General features: G+C 41.8%; 1 protein-coding gene across 3 annotated transcripts in view; it reads right to left on the reverse strand.

Annotated features, from left to right (window-relative positions):
- ADGRG6 (adhesion G protein-coupled receptor G6) overlaps positions 1 to 10,402 on the reverse strand; it is a 101,384-nt gene extending 90,982 nt beyond the window's left edge. Inside the window, exons 1-2 of one of the 3 annotated variants that reach the window (XM_028723567.2) lie at positions 9,845 to 10,402; positions 703 to 800 (exon numbers count right to left, since the gene is read on the reverse strand). In XM_028723567.2, coding sequence (XP_028579400.1) covers positions 703 to 800; positions 9,845 to 9,846 — 100 coding nt within the window. In that variant the 5' untranslated portion in view covers positions 9,847 to 10,402. The remainder of the gene's footprint in view (positions 1 to 702; positions 801 to 9,844) is intronic. The other 2 variants (XM_028723568.2, XM_077925938.1) reach the window with 2 other exon arrangements.
- Between the last annotated feature and the right edge of the window lie 351 nt (positions 10,403 to 10,753).

Consider the following 10,753-nt stretch of genomic DNA (forward strand, 5'->3'; position numbering starts at 1 on the left):
ATAGTTAAAGCCATGGTTTTCCCAGTAGTGATGTATGGAAGTGAGAGCTGGACCATAAAGAAGGCTGATCGCCGAAGAATTGATGCTTTTGAATTATGGTGCTGGAGGAGACTCTTGAGAGTCCCATGGACTGCAAGAAGATCAAACGCATCCATTCTTAAGGAAATCAGCCCTGAGTGGTCACTGGAAGGACAGATCATGAAGCTGAGGCTCCAATACTTTGGCCACCTCATGAGAAAAGAAGACTCCCTGGAAAAGACCCTGATGTTGGGAAAGATGGAGGGCACAAGGAGAAGGGGACGACAGAGGACGAGATGGTTGGACAGTGTTCTCGAAGCCACAAACATGAGTCTGACCAAACTGCGGGAGGCAGTGGAAGATAGGAGTGCCTGGCGTGCTCTGGTCCATGGGGTCACGAAGAGTCGGACACGACTAAATGACTAAACAACAACAAAGAACTGAGTAATGAAAAGAAAGTTGTGAATTCCATAGAAACACCAAGACTTCTAAGCTGCATATAAGACAAGGTGTACACAACAATATGCAGGGTGCACAAATTATGAACTCAGTAACATTCCATATCAATGCTGATACAATCAACTCTAAATGTTCTGCACAACCCAAGTATAATAAGCATGATAGTGTTATTCTACAACTCTCACCCATTTTAGCAGATTGGGAGAAGAAAAACGTCTTTCTTACCTGAATACTGTACACATATAAGATACAGAGTAAATAGGAACAGCAAATGGAGCTTCCATTTCCACTGGTAGCACCACACTTGGCTCTCATAAGACATCCTATGAAAATAAAAAATAACACATTTTAAAATATGTTTTTCCTTTTTAGTGCAAGCAATCTGCTATTACTAATACAAATGTAATCACTAACAAATGCAACATTCCTTTAAGCAAGGATGGAGAACATCCAGATATGGGCCAATCTTGGACCTCCAGGGGATTCAAGCAATTTCCCCAAACCATACCCACCTGTCCATCAGCTAACCTCACCGTGTAACATCAGCTAGTGGGCAGGAGAGCAGGGTTCTATCCTACTAGAGTCTGCTTTGCCATCATGTTCCCTGTGGGGGATGTTCTGGTGAAGTACACCACTGTAGTCAGCAGGATTGAACCCTCCACTCATAAACTGGTGAGCAGAGAGTTCCACCAGGCTCAGGGTGGTTGCAAACGTCTATTCCCCTGCGGCAATCAGGCATGTAGTCAAGGTGTAGTGTGAGCTGTTTAAAATCCCTTTTGAAAACAGATCTATGCTGCAATCTGAAGTCCCCATATTTGGAGCTTTAAAGCACAGTGTCACCTGACATCAGGTGTCTGAAAAGTGGGTGGCCTTGGCCGCCTGTCAAATTTCGCCCTCTGAGGAGGCGAAATAAGGATCTGGCTCACCATCTAGAAAAGGTTCTCCACCCCTGCTTTAAAGAGTTGATAGGATTTTTGCTTCACTGAACAAGAGGTATGTTAGAGGCATGAACTCTGAACTAGAACTTCGGTGGAGCTGAGTTGTATCTAAGTCAATCAGGCTCAATTTAAGCATGCTGACCAATAAAACATGTTTAGCTTTGTTCCTAGGTTCAGTCACTGCATGACTCTGAAGCTGACAGACCATTCTAAAATGTGTTAGTTGTTATTTAAAAAAACACACACCAAAAAAAGAAACTGATTCCAGTTTGCTAAACCACTTCCATAACCTCTTTCTGAAAAGCACAATGGTCATGGTCATGAAAGCTACTTCTGGACTGCCCACACGCTGCTGCACACTCCGCAGCAGGGCTTCCTTCCCCTAATCCTCCCTTTTTCTTCTTCTTGTGCAATATATAAATTTCACTCTCATTTTTTCACAAATAAAACAAACATTACATTGTCAAACCACATGACCATGAGATAAGCGCCAGATCTGTCAGCACAATGGATGAAGTTCAGGTAAAACTGTATTATCCAGATCTATCAATGTATACCCACCAGAACATTTTAATGTTTTGCCACTTTCTTGGAACAACAGACTCTGCAAAGCCATTTCACAATATGGTTTTGAAAAGGCATCAAGTTTCAAAAGTATTTTGCCACATAGTGAGGTAAGCTGCTGTTCGTGAAAGAGAAGTCTAAAACTGTAGCTAGTTGTGCAAAGCTTGCTTCATGGTTTCTTGGGTTGTAATCAGTCACAGAAGGGTAATTAAATGCACTTCAGTTGGCGAGACTTGGATATTTTTATTCCACCCACAACACAAGAATCTCTGTGGAGAGGTTACTTGAACTGATAATGCATAAATAAACTTATTGCTTGTGTACTGTGTACTACATATGAAACTTAGTAAGAATGTACCACTGGATAAGTTTCTGTAGTTATATGTTGTTCTTTTATTTACATGAAAAACAGTAACAATTATTTGCAAAGGAAGAAAACAAACAAACAAACAAACAAACAAACAAACAGAATGTCATTTTAATGCAGCAATTCTAAAGGAAATTATATTACACACCTTGAAATGCTTATCTCAGGAATTATTCCATTTATTCTGATAAGGTTACCACAAGATTAGTGTTAAAACTGCAGCTTAATTGTGCAATCTTATATTTGAGTTCCACTGGCTGACTGCTACAGGACTTGGCATGATGGACATGGTAAAGAGGCCATAGCATTCTGCACCAGCTGCAACCTCCAGGCCAGCCATAAAGGAAGCTCCACAAAGAGTGCAACACAGCAGTCTAAATGTGAGATTACCAGTGTGTGGATCACAGTGGCCAAGCTATCCTTGTGCAGGAAAGGGCACAGCTGACACACAAGCTGCCACTGATAGCAAACACTCTTTGCCAGTGAGGCTACTGGGGCATCCATGGAGAAAGGTGATTCTAAGAGCATCCCTAAACAATAAAATCCTTCAGAGGAAGTGCAGCCTCATCTACAACAGCTAAAAAGCCCAACTCACAGACCAGGGAATGACTCACCCACAGTTTATCTATCTTAGCAGGATTCATCTTCAGTTTATTGGCCTTCATCCAGCCCACCAGGCACTGGTTCATCTTGTGTACAGCCTCTCCTGACTCAGACTTAACAGAGAAATATAGCTAAGTATCACCAGGTTATTTGTGACACTGTACCCGAAAACAACTGCAAACTGCTCACAATGGCATCATAGAGATGTTAAATAGCACTGGATATAAAATAGTGCCTTGTGGCACCCTCCATCTGAGCTGCCAGAATGTAGACACATAGTTCCCCAATGCTATCCTCTGTGACTGACCACACAAGCAGGAGTGAAACCACTGAAGAACAGGGCCTCCAACCCACAACACACAGAAATGGTCCAGGAGAATACCATGATCTGTGGTATCAAAAGCTGCTGAGAAATCCAGCAGGAATAACAGAGCAGCATCTCTCCTGTGAAGAAGATAATCCATCACAGTAACCAAAGTCAATTCAGTGCCAAAACCAGGCCTGAGCCCGGACTGAATATGGGGGTCATTTCACCAGCGCAGCAGCAACATGTCTTCCTCCACCCCCAACATAGAGTATAGGAACACTCCATAATTCTCTCTATATCACAACCACAAAGTATCTTTCAAAAATGAACCAGCTTGCATTTCAAATGAAAACTGAATTTCATGTAGGAGGCTAAAAGTGCAACCCTATTCATGTCTACTGAGAAGTAAGCCTTATTGAATTAAATGGGACTTACTCTAAGATAAGTGTATACAGGATTGCAACCTAATTCTTGTTAAATTTTCTGATTCTTATTTTCTTTAAATAAATAAGCAGATGATTATGAAACATGGTTTTTCTTTATTGAAGGTTGTTCTAAATTATGAACTTAAAAGAACTGAGTTTTCTGACATGCAGTAAAAATAAACTTAATAGCACTTGAAGATGATCATACACTACTTGGGACTTTGAGACATAAAAAGATCTTTGATGAAGCCAGACACTCTAAAACTAGATTCGCACACAACAAAATGATTGTCCTGCAACTCAGTGCAACTGCAACTAAATCCTCAATAAAAACCCTGAAATTGGAATGCCAGAAATCTGTAATGAATAGTTAATAAATGTACCAATATGCTGGGTTCTTTATTAGACCTAGAAGTTTGCCTTCAAGTCTCTTATCTTAGTTGCCTCTCTGTGATAATAGTGAAATACTCCACATGAATTCTGTAGGAGCAGAATTAAGGAGCATTAATGCTTTGAACATAATTTTGACACAAAACTACCTTATCTGTTCAAATGAACACAAGTAGCTACTCCAGTGTTTCAACAAATACAACTATGAACTAAGCTGAACTGGGTAAATATAGACCGCACCATGAATATCACAGAGTGAAATCTAAGCTTCCATATTTAGTCAAGTTTGCCTTAAAAAAGATTATGCTTTCACCTTTGGGGGGGGGGTGAGAAAGAGACAAGTTATTCAGATTCCTAAATATCCTAATATGTCTATAACACACGACTTACCAAACATGGAACAATGCATGTGCAAAAAGATCTAATAAAATAATGAAACTCTAGTTTACAGCTATTGGGTTAGTTAATGCATCCTGCTATTGGAATCCCACATAAGAACTTCCAGTAGCACAATGGGGCTTCCCCACATCTTCCCCCATGTAACCTCCCCCTTTCCCTGTGTTCAAAATTCCCTGGGCGCATTTTGCTATTGGCGCAGGTCCAACTGTGATTTCTGGGTGCCAGGTTGGTGGCCACAGTTTAAAAACCTCTGCCTTAGTCCATAGTTAATTCCATTTCCACTCTGTGGGTTTCTCCTTATTGCATACCGGGACAAGTGAATTGTTTTAAGAGCAAGCTACAGTCAAGCAATGTAACTGAGATCACAGAATCATAGAACTCTAGTGCTGGAAGGGACCCCAAGGGTGATCTAGTCCAATGCCCTGGAAAATAGACATTCCGTTGCAGTGACCGTAACCTAGGTTTAAGGTGCCATATCTGAGTTTCTAACACTGTCCCCACCCTATTGGCACAGGAGGAGATGGGGGATAGTTCTGTCTGGCAAGCTGAAATGCTTGTGCTACACCAAATTCCTCCCACTGAAGGTAAGAAAGACTGGGTCGTCCTAAATTAATTATTCTACTCAATCCAGGGTCTATGTCTCAAGTTACATCTACTTTATTTTGTTTTTATATAGATATTTAAATCTCAACATGTGTACTCCAAACACTGAGGCATACCAAAAGCTAATATTAATAATACTTCTTTCCCACTTATTTTTCTTTCCTCTCACCTACCCACATAATAACCTTCTGTGTTAGTATAAGTGGGAGTGAGTGAGGATGGCTAGTATGCACTCTGAGCAAAAATATCTGTTGGAATAACATATGACATGTGCTGTAAAAATGGATTGAAAAAATCATTATAATTTGAACAGACTACAGCAGGCCTGAGACATTACATCGCTCAAACAGACCTGCCAAATTTACTTTGTGAAGGTGAGAACCTACTGATATTCCTAACATCCTCCCTTGCTCCTTCCTACTGACTGCTGCACATAATTCTCTTCCTTTGGCTTCCAACAATGGACACTATTTTGTAATGTGACCTCACATGTACACACATATAGGTTTTTAAAACACTCACCTAAGGTCAACAAACACAGTGGCATCTAGAAAAGAATCATTATTTGATTCCCTGATTTAGTTTGCATAGTCAGAGACTAAAAGTGACTATGCAGCATACAGTCTAAACTCTGCCCAAAGCAGACCATTCTTCTACCAACTCTCCACAGATCAGCTAAGGCACTCAAGTTCCAAATGTGTCACAGAACTTGTCCAAAGGTGCCAAGTAAAACTTAATGCAGATTCAGATGCAAACCACATCTGAATGGGCAGGCAACCTCTTCCAGAATCACCATTCAATTTGACCTAAGCTATGGAAACTTCCACAATCGGATCCTAACTGTAAGCCAACCCATCTATCAAATAATCCAGAATAAAACTGTGCTGAGTTAAATTGCATGCCACTCAATTTGAAGTTACTTCAATTGCAAATAACTGTTCTTGTTGCCTGCTTGGGTATGGAAAAACAATGTTTGTGTGAATGTATAGCCACAATACACGTGTATTCTGGCCTCACACCTTTCCCTAATTTTGAAATTAGTATTTCAGCAAAAACAGACGTTTCAGTGAGACCCTACTGAATTGCAATATATGACTAGCATGCTGAATTTGGCTTATTAAGTTTCAAGAAAAGAAAATGAAAGATGAATCTATATGTGGGAACTCTTCTTTTCTTTTTAAAAGAACTTTCCTGAGCTCAGTGACTCACATTTAAAGCACTGAAACTGAAAACACATCCTTTATGAAAGGTATGTAGAGTATATTTCAAACTGTAATTTTTGACATTCTTTCCAAGACATTACAAGCATGGAGGCCTCAGGGACCCCAAAGCAATGATGAATAATGAGCATTAAGAGTTTTGATAGCTCCGCAATGGTGGATGCAAACCACTGGGCTTCAGAGAGACCTTTCTACTTTAATGTAAGTGATTGGAAAATGCAACAGAAATATTCTATTTTTATTCATTTTTACTGTAAAGATGATGATATTAAAAAAAAAACCAGTACATTTCCATATAAGATATTTAGACAAATAGCTGTATATCCTCATTCTGTTTCCTTCCTGGACCATATTTAGGTTTACATTATCTATCATAGCTTTCAGGAAAGTGCCATAATTTTGTCTTTACTCAAAATGCTGACCTCCCTGTTGTCTGATGCACTGCCCAATTAAAATGAAGTAGTCTTGAGATTGAAAAATGATGACAGTTGAACAGAATGAATCATCTTTAATCCAACTGCTTTTTAAAAAGTACATATGTACATGAATTGTGGATTAGGTAGTTGGTCTTGAGTAGGCACATTATAACAAGAAAAGCCATTCACAGAGAAGAGGATTGCCAAAGACTGCATTGCACTGTTGTGATATGTACATGATGTATTGAACAAAGAACTCAGTACGACCCTCTAAAGCTGAATGTTACAAAGTCTGACTTTGGTGAGAGTAATGAATAGGGTGAGCACAGAGTTTCCTTGGTTTCATTCAGCTAACTGTGACCCTGCATGATTAGCTACCAGAACTAGCATTTGTGAAGTTCTGACCTCAGATAAAGTTACATGTACACTTACAGAAGAGAGCATGCAAATATAAGTTTCCTCTTGAAGACTAACTTTTGCTGATGTTGTGCAATAGATTTAGAAGAAACTGCTGTCTCAGGTGCTTTTTCAAAAGGGTAGTTTGGAGTGAAGGCAAACAAAACCAAATATTAAGGCTATAATGTGATCATAAAAGAGATTTTAACTGCTAAACAATAATGCATATACAGTGGTACCTCGGGTTAAGAACTTAATTCGTTCTGGGGGTCTGTTCTTAACATGAAACTGTTCTTAACCTGAAGCACCACTTTAGCGAATGGGGCCTCCTGCTGCCGCTGTGCCGCTGGAGCACGATTTCTGTTCTCATCCTGAGGTAAAGTTCTTAACCCGAGGTACTATTTCTGGGTTAGCGGAGTCTGTAACCTGAAACGTATGTAACCTTAAGGGTATGTAACCCGAGGTACCACTGTATAAACTATAAAAAGAATAATTTAATCCAACCCATGTATTATTAGTTTTATAACATTAACATTCAAGAATGTAATTAACTATAATGCAAATATCTGCAACACTTCCAAAAAGCTTCCAAACTTTTTTCAAGGGCTCAGTGTCCATTACAACGCATTGCAACAATAATACTTCTCTGTTCAATTAGGCATATTTCCCAGCACATAGGACTGCAGCTTTTATCTCATTTTATTGCTGAAACCAATGGAAGCTCACAATTTCAAAATAAACCCTGAAAGGGGGGGAAAGACCAGAATACATGATAGAAACTTTTTGTTTAACCTTTTATTTATTTATTATTCAATCTCTATCCCACCCTTCCTGCATAAGGAGCCCAGGGTGGGATTCCCTCCCAGTGCCTCACCACTTCCCCCTTTTCTTGTAAATCTCTTCTGTTTAGGAGTCCCCAATTCAGTTATATCGCAGCCACCTCTATTCCACTTCATTTTGAAGTGTAATATTACTTATGAGTATCATTATGGTGCCCTAGTTTGCGTCATTACACCTGTCTACAGTGGAAACTGAACGTTGCCAAAACTGGTAGGATAGTAACAAATGATCTAAGAGATTTTTTAAACCAACCAACCACCATAGAATTGTCTTTATTTGTAAAAGAATCTGTAATGTTAAAGAGAAAGTGGGATGTAATCTCCAAATGGACCCTGTTCAATGTTCCCAAGTCATGTGAAACAGCAGGTTCAGAGATATAGGATTGTGTTGGCATCCAAATGTTAACAGCTGTGCAGATTATGACTGCAAAAACTTGGAGAAGCACTAAGGCTCCAACAATTGATCATTGGCAGAGGAAGACTCAGGACATTATATTTATAGTATTGACCAAAATTACCAGTTTCAAGCAAGTATGGGAGGGAAGAACCCAGACGACAGGGATTTTCAAAAGAACTGGACCTTGTTTATTTTGTACTGGAACCAAAAGAAATGTTGATGAAATTGTCATTATAGCTGTATTAAGCATCGCATTGTTGCTCTGATATAAATCTGATACCTTTTGAAAATGTATTAATTTCAGCATCTGAAATCTGGTATGATGAAAGGTGGTATGTAAGTGTTCTCTCTTAATTAACTTATAGCAGGTAGTGAATTAATCACAGGAAAAGATGCTTAAGTTGGTAGCAAAATATTATCTATTGTTTACCATTTCCAAGACACCCAAGTATTACAACCAAAATGGGAGAATTAATGTAGGAACATGTTGAAAATGACAGCTTTTATTCTTCACCTTCTTTGATAAATTGAGTCTGCAAAAATCCCTGTTTTCTCTGATTATATAGGCAGACTACCCGAGTGCCAAGCAAAGGAGGTGAGAGGATTTTGGTTACTGTGCTTGAATGCAGTAATAAGTAGTAGCCAAATGGGCAAGTCCAGCCAGCCACTAGGAGACTTAACAAATGCATAAACTCCCAAATCTAACGCTATGACATTCTCTCTCCAAGAAAAAGAAAAAGTCTAACAGCCTAGCAGGCAGGAAGAAAGGCTGGAAGTCCAAAGGAGCTCAATACCTTCGGTTCTCTGAACCTCCCCCCTTGTTTTTTGGCAGAGCAATTTTTCAGCTAGAAATAGCTCCTTTATGAACCAAGATCTCGCTCCCACTTTGACTCAGGGAAAGTTTGGGGTTTAAAACTCTACAGAATCTCTACAGAGGTATGTCACCATAACTTTATGAAGTTCTAACAAAAACCCACAAGTGCGCAACTGCCCTCCTACCTCATCCATGAGAGCAGGAAACCCTAAAGCAGAAGTAAATTAAGTTACTAACAAGCGTCAAATGTGAGTTTGCGGTATCTTTAAAACTAACTCTTTCACCGCTGCTATTCGGAATGTCATCAATTGTTCTCTCTTTTTTTAACAAAGGGAAAGGGAGAGAGATCCTGGTAAATCACGAGCTTTGGGGCTGGTGCGAAGCCTCTTACCTGCTCTTCAGGGGGGAAAAAGGCTCCCTCCGTCCCTCCTTTCCGGCCCTGCCTACCTTTCTGCCCCGAAAAGAGTCACCATCTCAGTCTCGGGGGAGGCCGTGGGGAGATATGATCTTGTCGTGTCTGGCCTAAATATGCCGCGGAAGAAAAGTGCAGACGAACGCGAAACCGGTTTATTTGGTTCCCGAGGGCTGGCAAGGCATCAGAGAACCATTCGCGAGGCTGCGGCAAGTAGAAGAAGAAGAAACGCAGAGCGCGTTCCCTTCCCAGGGCCGAGAAGGAAGGCGAAACTTACATGTTCACATTACTCGGTGCGCGCAACCATCCTCTCCTGCCCAGGGCTGGCTGGCACTCTTCCTCCTCCTCGGGCTTTTCTACCTCTCCGTGGACAAGTTCACGAGCGCAGCTGCTCCATCCCCCTCAGGGCTTCCCTCCACGCGCAAAGTTGGCGGTATACCGGCTCGCGCCTCTTCCCCGCCTGAGGGGCAGGCTAAAAAAATAAAAGAAAAAACCAAAAAGAAAGCGGCACAAAACACCGCAGGGGAAACTTTGAGCGGCGGCAGCAGCTGCAGCTGCGTCTCTTCTGAGGGCGAAGGAGCCCCACACAACGAGGCGGAAAGGGCTCCTTTGCGCCACGTTCCCGCCCAGTGGGGCGACTCCCGCGCAGGGCCAAGACCTAGAGGCCGGCCGCTCAGGTGGCTGCCGCGCCTCAAGATTCGCCTGTGGGGCTCCGGCTGGCCCCCTCTCGCCTCAGGAGGCCGGCCTACGACGCTCAGCCCCACCCTAAAGCGGCGGGGGCGGCGGGCGGGAGGGAAGGGACCCAAAAGTTTCTCAAGCAACGCCGCCGCCGCCGCGCAGCTTCACATACGAGCCGACACGCTGGAATCTCCTTTTCAATGAGAAGCACGTGCTGGAAACTGTGGGGGTGGGGGAGTTCTGCAGTTTCTGCCCCAGGTTCACCAGCCTGACTTCCAAAGGCCCTGAGACATGTGCGTTAGGAAAATCACGCGAAGGCGTCTTTTACGCTTCCGAGGAAAGCTGCACCTGTTGACATTTTGCATTTGGCCTGGGCAAAAATCGGACCTGGAATGGTTTCGACGGGGACCTTAGGTGTCAGCTCCTAGGGGCCGAGATCCGTTTGCAAACCCGCCCCCCCCCCCTAATATATTTGAGGGATCCGCCCCCCGCTAGTTAAAAGGTACAG

The sequence above is a fragment of the Podarcis muralis genome, chromosome 3 (genome assembly GCF_964188315.1).
Source record: "Podarcis muralis chromosome 3, rPodMur119.hap1.1, whole genome shotgun sequence".
Lineage (NCBI taxonomy): Eukaryota > Metazoa > Chordata > Lepidosauria > Squamata > Lacertidae > Podarcis > Podarcis muralis.